Raw genomic sequence first — 19162 nt, forward strand, 5'->3', positions numbered from 1 at the left:
AGTGAATTTTCTCTTTGAGTGTATATTACATTGCTAAAAATATAAGTTTACGAAGGCGCGTACTATTCTCCATGTTCGAACTTTGACCCCTCAAAATGGATATTTTTTTGAGGCTCACATCTTTCTCGTACCTTTTTTGGATGTTTTATTCAACACAAAAATTCATGAATTTACCACGGGAACTAAAATTAATGCTTGCCACTTTCCAATTTACTTTATTAAGGTACTCACAAAATGCTCAAAAAGTTCTAGCAGTTTCGAATATCACCTTTTTGAAATTTAAATGAGATCAAAAGTTATATGGTCTTTATTGATGATTTTGCCCAGGGGCAACGGGAATCGATAGATCGATGAAATCTAATCAAAAAGTGTCATTTAAGAATATTTCGAATAATCAATACTTTCCGAGTTATTGGATTTTAATTTTATTCTTTTCCGAGTTATTTAACGATAAAAACAATTTTTTTTTTCGAAAAATTGTTTTTATCGTTAAATAACTCGGAAAAGAATAAAATTAAAATCCAATAACTCGGAAAGTATTGATTATTCGAAATATTCTTAAATGACACTTTTTGATTAGATTTCATCGATCTATCGATTCCCGTTGCCCCTGGGCAAAATCATCAATAAAGACCATATAACTTTTGATCTAGAGGTTAGCAAAGCTTAATCCCAAATTTTCAGATCAATCGAATCTATAGGAAAGAATTTAGAGGTGTAAGCGTTTACTAAAGTATATAATATTCGCTTAGTGGAGTATAAGTAACTTATACTTCATTACTGGAGTATAAATAAATTGTTGAAATTGTGAAATTTGAATAATTTCAAGTAATCCGGACCTGTTAATTGGCCCTCAAGATCGTGAGATCTAACCCCTTTGGATTATTTTCTTTGATAAGTTGTAAGTAAAGTCACTTATCATTGATAAACCAGGAGCTTAACCAGAGACTCAGGAGCTTATTTACCACGCGACAAAGCTCAAGGATTTTTTACATGCTACATCCTAGACTAATGGCAACATTGCAAAAAATTAAACTATACTAGCGTAGCAAACACAAAATAAGTCACAAGAATTATAAACATTACCAAAAAAATAAAATGAAAACGGTTTACAACTAATAACAAAAATCATGCAAATTTATTTTTTTGTATAAATATTACGATGATAAAATTAATATTTGTTAAATTGACATTCGGTCCCAGTAAAGGATCGCAATGCAACTGCGATTCGACTTAATTCAATTCAACTTCATACAACAGTCTGTAGAACTTTCATTGAACTTTAGCATAATTATTGAAATAAATACATCGATACTCGAAATAAAATTATATTTCGATTGCAACGCTATCATCGTTAGTAGCTAAATTTATTCGTATAACCCATTCAAACATTCACTTTTATACTTAGCAAATAAGTTGCATTTGGCTCGCAATTGTATAGAATCAGTGACTGAATGGCCTTACTGTCGTTTGACTTAGAGGCCGATTTAAAAAAAAATTCCATACAGGGTGAAATTACAACCAATTTATAATGTACGGGTGACCCTAAAAGTTTCTATATTTGACAGCAATACTGCTCTAAAATTAACATTGTTTTTTTTTTTTTTAAATATAAATTTAGAATATAGAATATGCGTTTTTAATTAAAGGTACGTTTACACTAATTTTATAGAATAAAAAACGCATATCAAAACTACCAATTTATTGATGTAGACGAGTGCAGTGTAAACTTCCAAAGATACGCCAATGAAAGTAAAAGTATTTGAGAGGCAGTTTTGGGGAATCTGAGAAAATTTCGTTTTTGGAAGTTTCCATTAATTACATTGATATTAATTTCGACATTTCGATCAATTCCTAACCCGAAAAGTGGATCAGAACTCTGATCCTGACTTTACTCACATCAATTGTTAAATTCCTTCCAAAAAAACACTTCTAATCAACTTTGATAATTTTTATTCATGTTTACTTCGAAATATAAAAATGTTAAATTGTTTTCCTTTAAATCTGATTACCATTTATATAAATCCAAAACTGAAATTGCTTGATAAATGACGTATGGGCATGACGAAGGCGCTGATGAGGAACTTGTGCGGAGGTGCTGATGAGATGCTGAAATTTTCTGGGTGAAATGGCCCACCGGGAATCATGTTGAAAAAGATGCTCCTATATGTAAAAGTAAATTTAAGCATCGTGGCGTCATTTTTGCGCAGTACAGATGAGTGCCGGTGAAAATATGAATGCCGCACCCCATGCTATCTAACCCCTGCACCACCAAATATTTACGGCGTTGCTGGAAATTAATTCTGCGTAAGTGTTCGAAGCGAATTACAATAAATGCCGTACAGAAATAAACACGCAGAGCTTCGGAAATTGACGAGAGATTTTTTAACTTCCGGTACCGAATTTACCAGATTTATTTCTGTACGTCTTTTATGTAATTCGCTTCAAATACCTATGCAGAGTTAGTATCCAACAACGCCGTACATATTTAGTGGTGCAAGGGTGAGGCAGCAAGATGTATGATACTCATATTCTTACCTGTACCGCTTAAAACTGACGCCATGGTGCTTAAACTTTTACATATAGGAGCATCTTTTTCAACATGATTCCTGGTGGGTCATTTCACCTGAAAAATTACAGCATGGGCTTGTGGTCTATTAACATAATGTGTCGACTTTCATTTCCAACCTATGTATGTTTGTTTGGTCCTTTGTGGCGCCCTAAAGGCCAAACATGTGAGCCCTTTTAAAAGTGCTTCACTTTGGCTAAATTTGACGACAGACTCGGCGAGGATATTCCGCGAGATGTGGATCAGGAGTTACTATTAAATTGCTTAGAAAATAGTGGAACGAAAATTTTAATAAATAACGAACAAAGATAATCATATTGAATATGACTCAAATTATTTTAGAACACCCAGGTCTTGCAGTAATGTGGGCCACCATGAATAATTGATGTGAGTGCCGTCAGGATCAGAGATCCGACCCATCTTAGGGACCAATGTAATTTACAATAATTTAATTTAATTTTCAAACTCACACACTTAGTATCTACGTAATATTTAAACTTTGATAAAATAAATATAAAAAATTAACTGAAACTGAACAAACGAGAGTTACTGATTTACATAAAAGCATTAATTAAATTAATTTACTCTTTTAAAATAAATATTGAAATTTTAAACGAAGAACAATTAATTTAAAAAACATAAAATTAAAAACTCACTTTGATGTTTATCAGCGAGTTGGATTAACGAGCTAGGTAAATCTCGACGTCTGTAAAAGCACATCACCTTTGCTTCTACATTCCCAGACGGCGTTTTGTTTAGTTCCTCTATCCTTCGAATTTGATAAGGTGATGTTGAGGATGTTTCAAAATATACATAATCTGTAAAAGAAATTTTAATTTTGTAAATAACATTGAAAAAAATAAATTTTATAGTCCGAGTGCTTGTCCAAATATGCAGTCATTGAATGAGATACAGTCACTAAAAATTCACTCAATTGACACCCTCCTCTTTTTTTATCAAAAAATTTTCAATTGAAAGCAAATTTAAAATTAATGCCTCTAAAATAATTGAATAACAAATACATAACTCAACATTTTTGTAAAACTATTGTATTTTTACATTTTCCATCAAATTGCTTTATAATTAGAATAAAAACAAGTGAAAATAAGCAATTGACTTAGTTAATTGTTGAAATACCCTATATAAAAGGTGAGTGCTTGGCATTATTTTAAAAAAATTAGAAAATTTAAAAAATCAACTAAATTTTGGTGGTCTTTAGATCGTGATTTGTTTTGGTTTTCGAAAATTTTTTCTAGTACTTTTTTTTCATTTTTCGAGAATCTTTCACAAGAAGAGAGAAAATGGATACCAAAGATTTATTCTAATTTGGGCTATCGCGAGTAAATTATGTTTACGAAAAAATGTTTCAAACAAAAGTTGTTTATTTTTTTTAAGGAACATTTTTCACATTTAAACTTTTGTTTTACCTAGACCCAAATAACCTATGTCGCTCATTTACGAACTCAAACTCATATTTTACGTCTTGAAAACGCTATAAAAATTTCAGCTTGATACCTCATTTCGTTTTTTAAACGAAATAATGGTTTGAGTTGTCGTGTTAAGAGACGGGCAAGCAGACAGACAGACAAACGGACATGAACCAATTATCATATCATCAATATTTCTAAGCGTTACAAATTTGGGACTAATATTAGCATACCTTGTTATATATTTTCATATGTATTCGCTCCGAGCGTGAATTTCGTTTCCATGACAACGATACACTACTTTAATTATAGAATTAATGGATGCATATATAATTGTGTGGATTGCATTGAAAACTTACATTTAAAATTTAATATTCTTGTTTCACAAATTTAAATAAATAATTACGATAATTAACATTTGAAAAATAATATTTGTACAATTTGATTTCTTATTTTCACAATTTTTAATGCATTAAGTTTAATTAATTAGTGTTTTTCAATCATTTTAATTTGACAGTTTCTATATCATTAACATGTAAATAATTGCAAATTAGTCATAACAGCCCACTTTATCTCCAAAATTTTTCACTTAAAGCGCTGGCATCGATTTTATTATCCCTACCATGACTACGCACACAACGAATAGAACAACAACGGATGTTCACAAATTTTATGCTTGCGGCTAAATTGAGAAAATGTTCGAATGCCTTGAAAGAAAATGCTTTGACTTACGAGAAATTACGTAGAAGAAACAGTTGTGTACTTAGCATAATTAAGGACTTACATTCATGAGACTTGTTAATAGAGAAATAAAAAAAATTATGATAATATAAAAGTTTAAAGGATTTTGAATGTTTTAAGGTAGTACGAGTACCAAGGCAAGTTTAGGTTGAAATTATTTGTACCTTATTTTCAACTTTCGACGATGAATTTTCAATTTTCAATATTTTGATAATTACTCCAGATATCGAAAAATTGTATTCTTACTTTTCGTCTTATATTGTCAAGTTATTTTCACCATCAAAATTGAAAATATATATTTGGGTCCCTACTACCGTGCTCATACATCTTTAATTAGCCGGACACAACGGTTTTTTTTGTTTTTTTTTTTCAATAATTTTTTATGGTTTTAAATTTTATATTAAATGGTTTTTTTTAATTTCCACCGACAAGTTTTGGAGAAATCTATGAAAACATAACATCCTTCTACCGTTTTCGCCATAAAACCAATGTTAAATATTCCTAATTTTGAACTCATTTATTTATTTGAACAATCGGGCAACCCCCCTCCCCTTAAAATTTAAGACTTAGACTTCAGATTTAGCCCAACTTCATTTTTTTTAAATCAAGCCTTTTATCCAAATTTGTCCTGGCGCTCGTACGTCCTTAAGATAAAAGATATACTGTTATCAAATTAATTTCGTGTATTTCCAGTTTAAAAAGTGACAAAATACAAGACTATAGATGTGACTAAAAGGAAAATATAACTCGATATTTCTCATTAACTTTTAACAGTTAATAATTATTATCTATATGTTCAGAATTTCACAAAATTTTTCAATTTTCTATTCATTTAAAATTAACTTCTCTATAAACGCACATAGAAAAACAAGTTGGTAAATATCATCTTTAATCCACATAAGAATTGCTAAGTTAATGTCAGAAAATGTTGACGGATATCCAACAGTAATTTTCTTTCATTGAAAATGGCACTCAGTTTATAATCTACACTAATATTGTAAAAACGGAAGTTTGTACACGGTTTTTGGCGCAGACAAAAAATCTCTCCCAGCTGTTGTCCGCTTTTTTTTCGACGTATTAACCATTTTTGGTGGACAAAATTATTTTCCTAAAAATCGTTGCTCTTGAAGCTTTTCTGATTAGCTGATTTGGATCTAAATTCTATCATTTTATATCTTCCAAGAGAAAATAAATTAATAGTACAAATGTCTTTCCAGCAATTGAATTTCATAAAAATTGGTTTAGATACTAAGAGACAGACAATTTTAATGTCTCAATCCTGTAATGGATTTCAAACTGTTGCCTAGCAACGCCGACTTGAAATGTATATTAACAATGTTAATTGTCATTTATGATTTTTTTAAATTTTATTATTAAGTGCAATTAATTTTATTTATAAAAATCCATTGATTTCTCAACGGGTTTCATATAATTTTATATATTATATTACATTGGTTTTGACCCTGGATTTGACGTAAAAATTTCATTGGTCTGAAAAATTTTTTTAAAAGGTATTTTTTCGATCTAAGAAGCTTTTTGATCTATAGAAAATCAATATTCAGTTCATTTTTCATTAGAAATAAAATGTTAAAACCAAATTAAAATTTTCTTAGACAGTCGTATTGAAGCAAAATTTAAGATTGGACTTCATTAATTCCAGTCCAGTTCATTAATTTTATCAAGAATGAATTCGAATGAAATTTTATAGATCAAATGTAACAAAATAGGCACTATTAATTAAATATTTGTCTGTCGAGTTAAAATCTCAATTAGCTTCAACTTCGAATATAAAAAGCCCAAAACAAATTGAGTTTCAAAGTAAAATCTCACATGTTTATTTGAAATTTAAAAAATTTTCAATAACAAAATAATGTATTAGAAAAATTATAAACAATAAGGAAAAACTTTACATTACAATATGGAAAATCAAGCGGGAAACAAAAAAATAGTCGCAGTCGTCTACCTGTGCTACAGCTCAAATCTGTAGACGCATGAATTTTCGATTTTCTTCTATGAAATCCCTTTAGAAATTTTTTTCAGGTAAACTTACGGCAAGGTAAAAAATATAAAAACTAAAAGTGATCTTGAATTGTAACCTTTAAATATTTTATTTAATAATAAATTGTCAATAAATTTATACATAGCAGTTAGAATGTAAACATGTTGAACATTGTATTTGGTAAAACGTGTAAATTAATTACTGAATCAGAAATTAATGAATAATTTATTCAAATTGAATTATACAATTTGGAAACAAACAAATAATTATTCAACGGTAAAAATTTACAACAAAAAAATACAGACGATATGAAAATTAGGTAAACTACGTTGGTCAATTTTAGGATCATCAAAAACAATGATGATGATACTCTAATTAAAAAATATAATTGATATTAGACGCACAAGCGGGGGATAAAAGAGGTGATCTTCCACACTTTTATCGAGAAGAAGCCGGTCACAAAACAAAAAGATTTTTACATACCTCCAACACGATACATGTTCGCCGTCATCTTAACAATCGAACACAAAAAAAAAAACACTTAAGTAATAGTCATTAATCACATTGAAATTATTATAACTAGTTCGAAATTTTTTTATTTCAAAATTATTTTGATAGCATGCACACGACAAGACCCAAACACTGAGACGCCATTTTCTTACTAATGCGAGACAATCACGTAGCTATTCATTTCTATAGAAATGTTGATTGGGTGTTGAACATATCATAGTTTGTTATTGGTATGAAATGAACGCAGCCATGTATTTTTAATTTGTTAACCGCCAAGTATAAAGTTTATATTATTTTAAAACAACTTTTTTGGACTTTTTTTTTTAATTCAGGAAGAAAGAAGGGATTCAAATAAAAACTATTATATTTTTATGAAAGATTATTATTATTTATAATAATAAAAACATTATTCTTCTTTTAAAAGCATTACTGAAACACTGATTCGAGTTATGTACAAAAAATATAAAACCATTGTCCATTAAATAATAAAATAATGATTTATTCTCTTAAAAAGGCACTCTTTAGAGTCACTAGTTTTACGGAGTAGATTTCTTACGTTCAACCCGCATGTTTAGATAAATTCAATGGAACATCTGAAAAGTTAAAAAGACTAATTAAAAAAGTTTCTAATTTTGTATATCACATTTTATTCAGTTTTTGAGCTATGATTTTTACTGTCGAATGTTTTTTAATATGGTATTACAGAAGTATATTGAAGTTTTTTTAAAAGTGGGGAATCTTCCGAAAATAGTCTATTAATCATTATGGAAATTAGAGATTCTTCTTTAGTGCCACGAGAAACTGAGCTGGCATTAAAATTTAAAAAATGGTTAAGGCAAGCATACTTTATACGATGAGATTTTAAGGTACTCGATTTAAATTAGAATGTAACTGACAATGATAGTAGATTTTGATTGTATATTCTCAACTGAACAACTATTCTGCCAAATTTTGGGTCTTCGTTGATTTCACTTGTAGCATTGTATGGAAAATACTGAGACCTTTAAAAATCCAATTACAAAATGTTTGGATCTAAAACCTTAAATGCCACCATGAAAGGAATACAGAATTTCTGAGCTTCCTTTGGCTTCGACGGAGATCTGTACCAAAATTATATTTTGTAACGTCAAAAACATTATAACCCAAATTTTAAGGAAAGTAACTTTATATCCTGGACTGTAACAATAAGCTCGTAAGTTTTGAAATTAAGCATTCATAAAAGGGAAGAAAAATAACTAACAGTGTTAATTCTTAAATTGCCATGTCCATAATGAGTTGACTATCAATTTTTAAATTGCTTATTTTTAAACTTATTTTCTTTCTGCTAAAGTAAATATTACTTATGTTATATATATTATCAACAATAATCAATGAGAACTCTTGGATATTTTGAATTAAATGTGCTGAAATGCGCAGACCGTCACCAAATTAGCAACGAGTATCGAACACAATAATAGTAATTACGAATAGCTAATTCATACTGATGATAACTACCCTGGTGAAAAAAATATTTGAAGAACGAATAAGTCTTAATAATTCTTAAAAAACTCTGAAAGTCTCTGAATTAGACTAGTCTAAAAACGTTGTGAAATTCAGAGTTTTTTAAGACTTATTCTTTCTTCAAATATTTTTTCCACCAGGAATCTTGGCAGTCGAAATATGTATTTATATAATACAAAAACTGATCAAGGTATTTGGGACAAAATTGAAATTTAATTACTTATGTTCTTTTTATATCCTAGTGAATTCACTATTTACGCTGAGTGAGTGTAAGTAGAGAGGAATAACATTATTATTCTGTGGAGGATAATCTATTTCTACATTCACATCGTATACTGTTAAAATTTCTCTAGCCAGAGCGTATAGTGCTCTACGTTCTTGTTCGACTTCTGATTGCATGAAATCGAAGTAGCATTGTAAGCATATACCACGTCTTAAAATCTCTTTTTGTTTTCGCGTTATCGTGCTTATTTTTTAAAAACTCCTGTACCAAAATTTCGTTTCTATGCTCAAAATTTTTCGCTTTAAGCTCAACAGATTTTCAAAAAAATGAAAAATCAATAAGTATAAGTTTATTAAGAAAATAAATCTCTTAAAATGAGACAAATTAAGAGAATTTTTTACACATTTATAGTAGTGTGTTTACACATTTATATTAGTGTGTCCACAATAATGGTAAACTTGTTTTAATGTTACTAATAAACGTTTTTTTGCCTATTGATGTTAATTAGGCTGAGGTAAGTAATATGAGTTGGAGGTATTCACATTGACATCAATTTCATATTTCACGCCTTTAGCTATTTATGTATTCAAAAATAACTGTACACATTGGGAGTCTATTACCATCCGTGTTTGTAAATTGTTTCAGTTCTCAAATATTTTTTAAACAATACCTTCGATTTCCTCAATGGATTTTTCATAGATATTGGTTTAAAACATTAATTTTCAACGTGTACGTAATTTTAGCGCTCTTGTGTCCTTGGCCATTATTTTAATATCAAAAACATAAGTGTGCGTTCTCTATGTTGCTAATTAAAGTTGCGTCATAAACTGCTAAAAGCTCATTTATACCGGAGTTAAAAGCACGTTATTTGTATCACACGCTTTTTGAATAATAGTATTTGGAACAATACATTTCAATAACGTAACCAGAATTAAAAATATACCAAATTTCTTTGCCCAATGTTTTCGTTGCTCCTGACTGTCATGTCAATTCTAAAAAGTTTAAATTTTTGTAAAAAAATTCAATTTTCATAGAATTATTCAAAATTAATCTTTAAAAATTTTCAATTATGCTTAAAATTTTCATGTGTACCGTCCGTACTGTATACTAAAATCAAAACAGCAACGAATTTTTAGATTAATTTTTTTAAATCGGTTAAATCATAACTCAAGAATGAATATTAAATATAAAAATTAAACGCAACCTGAAGCGATATCATCTCTAAGCGCATCGAGAGCATGATTCTGATTAACATGACTCCAGTTCTGATGTGTTGAATAATTCCTAGGTTGAGAACTGGGAGAATGTGTTAACGGTTCCCCTGGATACGGAGCTTGATATGGACTTCGATACGGACCAGCATTATAATACGCTGGATGACTGATATATGGTGATGGACCAGGGGAGTACAGATATGGAGATATGAATGTGGGACGTAATGAATGTTCCATTTCTAATACACGATGTCCCACATTATCAATTTTTTCCGAACTCGGTTCAATAAACCGATGTTCTCGAGATCTGCTACTATCTTCAAGTGGAGATCGGGGCGAGCCTGGCGACGCAGCTGCAGATCGATGACTTGGCGTATAATACTGTGGTGATTTTTGGTGCAATACCAAACCGTGCAGCGAATTATATTGATTCGGTGATCCATGTACACGATACAATTTATGAACGTCTGGTGGCGGTGATAATGCATGAGTTGGTGAGCTATGAGCTATATTTTGATGTGGAACATATCTGTAATGTTCTGGACTCGGACTTAAATCTGGTGAATCATGATGAGAGATTATTTTCGGTGAATGTGAATAATTTATATTCTTCGGTGACACAGATACGTTGTTTACAAGGACACGCTGTGATACATTCGGCGATAATTGTGTTGAATGATTATGATATTCGGTATGCGATATGGAAGGCGTTGGATTTGAGACTTCTTCCTCTTTCTTATGACCCAATAATGAGGTAATACTATAGCTACTAGTATTTTTCGACGACGATGTTTCGGCCGTACCATTATGAGCACGGCTTGGACTTGAACCTGTTGTGGCAGTAGAAAACGTTATACTTTGAGCTGGCTTGGCTCTAGACCGTTTATTCGATAAATCATCAATTGTAACACGTTCCAATTCACGTAGAATCCGTTTACGTGGCGATACCATTTGTTCATGACGAATATTCGACATTAATACAGATTTAAATGTACTGTAATTATTAATTTGTGGTTTTTTATCCCACAATAGTTTTACAATATCAACTAACTTTTTCTGTCTCTTTTTATTCACGCCTTTTATTTTATTACTATCACTATTATTATTATTATTATTAGAATTATTATCATTTTTAACAATCGTCCCTTCCCCTCCCCCTCCTCCTACAACTACTCCTCCACTTATTATTCCTTCTTCCTTTTTTATATCCTCTGTATTATTTACTTTCACTATTTTATTAGATTGCACACTACTATCGCACTCGTCTCGTTCACCACGTTCTGACGAAGTCCTTATATTATTTATGTTTGAGGAGGAATCGAAGGGACGACGTCGTTTATGACGTAAAACGGGCACTTGCAGTTTTGATGGACGGTGGTAGAAGAAGGTCATCTCTGATGATACATTACATCGGGGGGAATTTTGTTTCCACGAATGATCTCTTTGCCACGGTGATGATTGTACGGAACTGTTATCATCGGACACTAGATAAAGAAAAAAGATTATTGTTAATAAATAAAATAATTTATTTTATTTTTTTAAAACTACAGAAAAGGAGATCGACAAAGATCGGCCGTTTTGAACATGGCAAGGTTTAGGTTGAGTGACTCTCTTACAGTGAAGCACGCTTAGACCATAACGTCCGTAAAATGGTTGATTTAAGGGCTCATATTGATTCTTCACGTATTTAGCTTTAAAATTATGTGAGATTTGTTTTAACCTACTCTAGTTTTGTACCATAAAACTAAAATATGTACATGTATTTTTAATGTTTTTTACGATTTTTCATAATGAAAATAAAAAAACGCCCACATAATCGTATTTCATAATTCGCATTGACAATTAATACTATTAACCATAAACATTTTTTGTTTGTTGATGAAGCGCTTCATTTTGACAAGTTGTAAAAGGGTGAAAAATCACAAAAATTCTTATTTTTATTGTTTTTTTTAATCTACGCAATTGTAATAATAATTTTAAAATAAATATTTTACAATTTTAAACACTTAAGGATATACAAAGCTCATAATACGACTTAAAGCTTTCTTGAATACACAAATCCCGTAAATATGGCTTAAATCAACATTTTCAAATTCCAATATCATCGGGAACAAACAGCTGATCTTTGCTTATCGACTTTATTTATGGCTATTATTAGAATGGGAGTAATTGGTTTAAATATGTCGTTATATAGATTTAGCCCCTTCAGACTTTATTAGAATGGATATGTTATGTTTATATTTCTTTAAAGTAACTGTTGAATGGACCCGCCCGTGGACGTAATAAGTAAAAATTTGGTTTGCAAAATAATTGCTAAATTCATTAAAAGTTGCGAAAATAAACAGATTTTGCATTTTGTTAAAATATAGATGACAGAAATGCTCATCTTAAGTTGAATAATAATATATTTTAATTTCTTAATTTCTAAATGTTAATCTAAATCTGAAATTTAAGAAAAATTTGAAAAAATTAAATCTTAGTAAGTTTTTTTCCCCAAGAACTTTTATAATCCTTTTTTATACTTTGAAAATCTTAAGGTATTTTTTTAATCTTTGCCAAATTTTTAATTTTTCTCACTATACTCTTTTTGACTTACAGTTTAGGTTTCTTAAATTTATATAACGACACAGTGATATTAAGTTTCCCAGTCTAATAGTAAATAAACTAAATTACATTTATGTATACCAATGCAGTTGAATCTGGGTAAGCGAGATTTCAAAACAGATTTTTTACTTGCAAATACAGAAAAGGATTTTCTCTTTACTTACAGAAGTTAAATAATAAAAGATATGAGACAAGAGGCATTCTTGTACAATTACAATGGCTGGAAATTCATTAAATTAATTTTCTCGCTTATCCTGCTTCGACTGCAGTTACTAAGCATTCTTCTAATACAGGGGGCTAGTAACCTTTGAATCGCGGAGTCAGCGAATGGTCAATTTGATAATTTCAAGTCATTTACTTAAAGTTTAATATAAAAAAACTAAATTATAAACAGAAATACATAAGAAAAAATAAACTGAAAATAAATAATAAGAATGATATTTCGGTTTGATTACGAACTTGCACTAAAAACCGGGTGGTGGAATATAGCAAAACTAACAAATTTGATCGAAAATTAAAAAACCACTTATTCGAAATAGATTTAATTTAATCCCACCTTTTGATTACTAAGATCCGTATTTTAAACGTCTGAATAAAGAAGCCTAAAATGAAAACTTGGTAATTACTCTGAAGGTGGCGAATTGATAAGAAAATTCTTCACTTTTGCATAATTGTTCTGACCGTTTTCCGGTATCATAATTTAAAATTATCCTATTTGAAAAATATGAAATACTCTTTCTGCGTAATATTCTGATAAAAAACAAACTCAAAAGCGAAGATTTTAGAGTTAAAATTGATGCAGAATATACACTACATTCCAAGATATCGATGAAGATTAATATCTTCAGAATTCAATTTTAGTCACTCATTATTATAATTTCCCCTGACTTTTCTATAATCTCCAAATTATCTCCTCGTTTCCAGATTTTTTATTTTTAAATCGATTGCTAACCTGGAGTGAGCTGATCTGAGTCAAATGCAGGTATTCAGCATGTCTTAGTTTGAGTTAGTGGGGTCAAATTAATATAGGTTTGTGCATTTTTGGTATTCTTACATCAAATTCGAAAGAACTTATCGTCAGGTTGTGACCCCATGTGAACTAGCCGAGTATAGTTTTCAGTAAATATTTAAAAATGAACCCCGTGAGCTTTTTTTTGAATAAATGTTCACCAAATATTTAAAACCAAAAAAATTGCAAGTGTTGACGTTTATTCTAGTTTACTTTCTCAAAATTTAGCAAAAAATATACTACCACTGAGCGAAGTGCTACTTTCTTGTCGATGGGTTGGTGGTGTACTTCCAGTGCTAGCTTGTGGTGGCCAAAACGTTTTCCTAGGAACGGATACCCATGATACACGTTCCCCTTCACGAGCTCTTGCCAATTCCAAAATAAATTTACCATCTTAAACAATAAAAAAATAAATAAAAGAATGTTAAGTTTTAAAAAAAGTAATTAAAAACATAAAAAATTAAAAACAATTGGCTGGTTCTGATTTCTATTTACAAACAATTGTACAATTACTTTTAACTGAAACAATGCATGAAGAGCAAAGAAACAGAGCGCATCGACATATTCTTAACAGTATTTTAGTTAAATTAGATATTTAGAAGACACTAACCTTTAAAGAATTTGAGTCGACCACCCGTTGAACTAGCTGTTCCCGTTGCCCGATGTTCAGTATCATTTCGAGAGGTATTCTTATTAATTGCTGCCCCCACATTTCCACTACCACCGTCAATGATTCCATTCATGCCAGATTTTTTGTGTCCGTCTTCTGTCATTTTGGAACATTTTGCCTGTTTATTTTCTTGGGTCTGATGAGATTCTTGAATATGCATCTCATTACTGACCCCATATCAGTCGACGACCCTTACACATCATTTTTAAAAACGCTTATGTCAAAAAACGCAAACAAATGAATAATAAACTATTTTGTTGAAGTTTCATTCCAGTCCACCTGCTGACAACACGGTGCAAAAATCACATAAAAAAAACATTTTTCACAAAATTTTTAACATACGCACTGTTATTAAGATACTATATTACATTATTTGTACTTAATTAAGGACTACGCACGATTTTAATAAATTTTACAGTGCCGGATAAATTGGGATAGATATTTATTTCATCCCACTTCGTCTCGTCGACAAACTGAAATCAGCTCAGTGGCTCAATCGGTTTATTCATTCCCCTCCCAACACGTTTACTCAACCGTAGAAAGTGCAGCTGAAACACTTTGAACGCAGCCATTTTATCAACTTAAATCAACTACATATAACAAATCAACGACTTCAACAACATTTGTCAGTGCATGGCATGTAGTGTTTTTTTTTGAACTTTCTATCATAATTTTATTTTACGAAGCGTACAATAAAATATAAATAAAAATGTCACAAGGCTCACGGCGTGTAATTCAAGATGATTTGTCTAATGTTGAATTTGAGACAAGTGAAGATGTGGAAGTTATTTCTGCATTCGATACGATGGGACTTCGTGAAGAATTATTGCGGGGTATTTATGCATACGGTAAGGTTATGATTTTACACTACAATTATTTCAACTCTAATTTACAGTGAACTTTCTCCACAAGTTCATAAAATAAGTAAATTATCCCAACTTTATAGAAATGTTTTTGAAACTTAGTTAAATATTCAATCGAAAACTTGATATTGCTCACTACTGAAAACCAAAACTTCTAAATAGGTCGATTCGATTCTTATTAACTATTGGTTATTTATTATTATATAAATGTAAAAGCTAGAGAAATGGAGTTATATCCAAAATGGGGCAAATGGGGTGCCCGTCTGCCAAGTGATGAACTTGTTTCCTAAGCACCTCCTGAACAGCTTTATTTATATATTTATTCCTTATGTGGTCAATTTTTAGAGCCATGGCCTCTTAATTAATCCAGTGGTTGAAAATGTAAGGTGTTCGTCTGTAAAGTGGTGAGCCAGGTGAGCTTGTTGCTCGAAGACGTCCTGAACATTTTTATATCCGTAGTTAGACAGTAAGAGTTCAAATTTTGAAATTTGAATGGACAAAAATCTAAATTTGAAGACCTGTGCATTTGAAACATGACAAAAACCATAATAGCTTGAAAATTTAATCACTTACACAGGTTTATTAAGGGTGTCCGGTTGTGTCCTTGGAAATAGTACATGCCACCCTACGACCATAATCTAACTATTAAAATAGCTCTTAAAAATTTAAATAATGCATTCTTGTCGTAATAACTCTGCCCATTAATATTCTTCAAGACCTACGTTTACTGAGTTGTGTAACTTGAATTTTATGAAACTTGATCATAGATAGGCCGTTGAATATATATTTTTGTTAATTTTTTTTATAGGATTTGAAAAACCATCTGCAATTCAACAACGTTCGATCAAACCAATAATGAAAGGACGTGATGTAATTGCCCAGGCTCAATCTGGTACCGGTAAAACTGCAACATTTTCCATTTCTATACTACAAATGATTGATACAACAGTACGAGAAACACAAGTTTTATGTTTATCACCAACCAGAGAATTAGCAACACAAATACAAAAAGTGATATTGGCACTTGGTGATTTTATGAACGTACAATGTCATGCTTGTATCGGTGGCACAAATTTAGGTGAAGATATACGTAAATTAGATTATGGACAACATGTTGTTAGTGGAACTCCTGGTCGAGTGTTTGGTAAGTTAACAATTGATTTTGCAATTTATTAACAGATTATATTTAAAGGGGGCACGATTATGTGGCATTCATACGAAAAATTGATTCTAGAATTTTGTTTCAGAAATTGATAAAACTCGATTTATTAGGTAATATTTACTCAAAAATACTAAAATTGAGTTCAAATAGACGATTAGACGAGTAATTTTCGAAATAGTTTCGAAATATCACTCTTGTACAGAATTTTAAGCGATATATCGGAAATTATTCGTCTTATCGGTACATGAATACGTTTTTGTGTAGTTTTTGATTCAAAATTACGTTTTTTTAAGGACTTTTTCATGGTTTTTAGATGCTAGTTATTCATTAAAACCTAAAAACAGACTGAATTTTTTTATATATTTGTAATTTCTTTTTTAACGTGAATCGTAATCACAAAATAAATATTGGATCGAATCGAAAAAATCAATTAAATATCATCATTAAATACAGCTTAAAATAAATTATTGCAAAGAAATTTAAAGAATTAGCATCTCGATGTCTCTAGTAGCTTTTATCTTATATTTACACATTTGAAACTGATCAGAATTTCATTTATATAAAATTAAATAAACTGATTTAATTTTCTTATAGATATGATTAGACGTCGAGTTTTGCGTACAAGAAACATTAAAATGTTGGTGTTGGATGAAGCTGACGAAATGTTAAACAAAGGATTCAAAGAACAAATTTATGATGTATATCGTTATTTACCACCAGCAACACAAGTCGTATTAATTTCCGCTACTCTACCCCACGAAATATTAGAAATGACTTCAAAGTTTATGACAGATCCTGTTCGAATTTTAGTAAAACGGTATGTTATTTCAGAACACCTGGAAATCTGAGAGGTTATTATTAAGATCTTGTATTACAACTTTTTCCTCTACGAGAATTACACAGTCTTCTCTTTCAGAGAACTTGGAAAAACTTAAATCATTTGGGAAACATAAAATTGATGAAAATTGAAGACGATATTCAAATAAGAAAATAATTGAATAAAAATATGCAAAAATCATTTGATAATCTTTGACCAACACTTTAAAAATTGCAATTTTTAAAGTGCTAGGCGGACACCGGCTTTGTTGAGTGTCTGACAAAATGGTTTTTACATTTTTTTTATTCAATTATCTTCTTGTCGTGCAATTAAAAATTTTATCCTCATAAAGAAGTACCCGAAAATTTCGTAGACGAAAAAGTTTTAAGACACGTCCTGATAAGCATCTAAAATTTGTGTCCTACGCTTAATCGCTGCTATTATTACAAAATATACTAAAAACTTGCCATTTTATTTGTATTGTTTTAATTTTTTAGTGATGAATTGACACTTGAAGGAATCAAACAATTTTTCGTGGCTGTAGAACGTGAAGAATGGAAGTTTGATACGCTCTGCGATTTATACGATACATTAACAATTACACAAGCTGTTATTTTTTGTAACACGAAACGTAAGGTGGATTGGTTAACAGAAAAAATGAGAGAAGCAAATTTTACAGTCAGCTCAATGCATGGTGATATGCCTCAAAAAGAAAGAGATAATATCATGAAGGTAATTTATAAAATAAAATATTACAGTTTGAATCCTCCAACACAGAGTTATAGCCGTGCCTAACAACTTTTTTCTCTATGAAAAATTCAAAGCCGGGTATCTCCTTCATTGTGCGGCAATATTAAGAATATATTCGTTGAAGAAAAATGAGTTTAAATGTTTTCAATTATCTTCCTAGCTAAATATCAATTTTAAACTTGCCACACAATTAAAAGTTTTCCTAGCTCCCTGATTTTTAGATACAATCTTTACAGCAGCCTTTTAAATTTCCAACCGTGCTGAAATGAATTTCAAATATTGCTATTACCTATGATTGTTAGGTCTTGAAAAAAAACGAGTAATTCCCTTAATAGCGTAAGAGGAACATGCATGTCTTATACGCGAAGAAGTACGTGAATTTGTTGTTGCGGAAAATAAAGATTCAAGGTTACTCAAACAAATGCAAGAGCATCAGCTAGGCAACAAGGGATAGTAGATCTAAATGCTGGGAAGAACATCCAAACAAAATTCTGGCCCTCTTGCTGGCTGATGTTCAAATTTTACGTTCAAAATGCTGTTTTGAACGTAATGTAAAAATATCAGCGACGTATAAGACCATTGTTTTTATTCAATCGATTATTACACTTGGGAGGTGGCTTCCATCGCAGGTGTTTCCTTATTTCTGTAACCCTCACCATTTGGTGGTGCAAAAATTGGAAATTATTTCGAAAAGTCCTAGAGTTCTCATTTATTGTTTTTGATAATACTTATAATATTAACTATTAATAAAATCTTACTTTTTTTTTAGGAATTTCGATCTGGACAAAGTCGTGTTTTAATCACAACAGACGTATGGGCACGAGGTATTGATGTACAACAAGTATCATTAGTAATCAATTATGATTTACCAAATAATCGTGAATTGTATATACATCGTATTGGTCGATCAGGTCGTTTTGGACGTAAAGGTGTCGCCATTAATTTTGTGAAATCAGATGATATTAGAATATTACGTGATATTGAACAATATTATTCAACACAAATTGATGAAATGCCTATGAATATTGCTGATTTAGTTTAAGTTTATTTTATTGTATTACTACTATTAATTAATAAAATAATATTAATTGTAAGGTAGAATGT

At 30.4% G+C, this 19162-nt stretch overlaps 3 protein-coding genes across 4 annotated transcripts in view; 1 reads left to right on the forward strand and 2 right to left on the reverse strand.

Moving 5' to 3' along the window:
* LOC123291959 (metastasis-associated protein MTA3) overlaps positions 1-7385 on the reverse strand; it is a 38904-nt gene extending 31519 nt beyond the window's left edge. For both annotated transcript variants that reach the window (XM_044872439.1, XM_044872438.1), the window contains exons 1-2: positions 7220-7385; positions 3226-3387 (exon numbers count right to left, since the gene is read on the reverse strand). In XM_044872439.1, the coding sequence (XP_044728374.1) occupies positions 3226-3387; positions 7220-7247 (190 nt within the window). In that variant the 5' untranslated portion in view covers positions 7248-7385. The remainder of the gene's footprint in view (positions 1-3225; positions 3388-7219) is intronic.
* Positions 7386-7676: 291 nt separating this feature from the next.
* On the reverse strand, positions 7677-14937 carry LOC123291499 (protein hairless). The gene is made up of 4 exons (XM_044871806.1): positions 14407-14937; positions 14040-14189; positions 10174-11667; positions 7677-7839 (listed from the first exon to the last, which is right to left on the reverse strand). Exons 1-4 carry the CDS (start codon positions 14624-14626, stop codon positions 7805-7807), a joined length of 1899 nt encoding a protein of 632 aa, XP_044727741.1. The 5' UTR covers positions 14627-14937; the 3' UTR covers positions 7677-7804.
* Positions 14938-15057: 120 nt separating this feature from the next.
* On the forward strand, positions 15058-19116 carry LOC123291826 (eukaryotic initiation factor 4A-III). Its single transcript, XM_044872249.1, has 5 exons — positions 15058-15314; positions 16138-16473; positions 17086-17308; positions 17806-18040; positions 18828-19116. The coding sequence occupies exons 1-5, from the start codon at positions 15176-15178 to the stop codon at positions 19098-19100; spliced, it is 1206 nt and encodes a 401-aa protein (XP_044728184.1). The 5' UTR covers positions 15058-15175; the 3' UTR covers positions 19101-19116.
* Positions 19117-19162: the final 46 nt, after the last annotated feature.

This window comes from Chrysoperla carnea, chromosome 2 (assembly GCF_905475395.1).
Source record: "Chrysoperla carnea chromosome 2, inChrCarn1.1, whole genome shotgun sequence".
NCBI lineage: Eukaryota > Metazoa > Arthropoda > Insecta > Neuroptera > Chrysopidae > Chrysoperla > Chrysoperla carnea.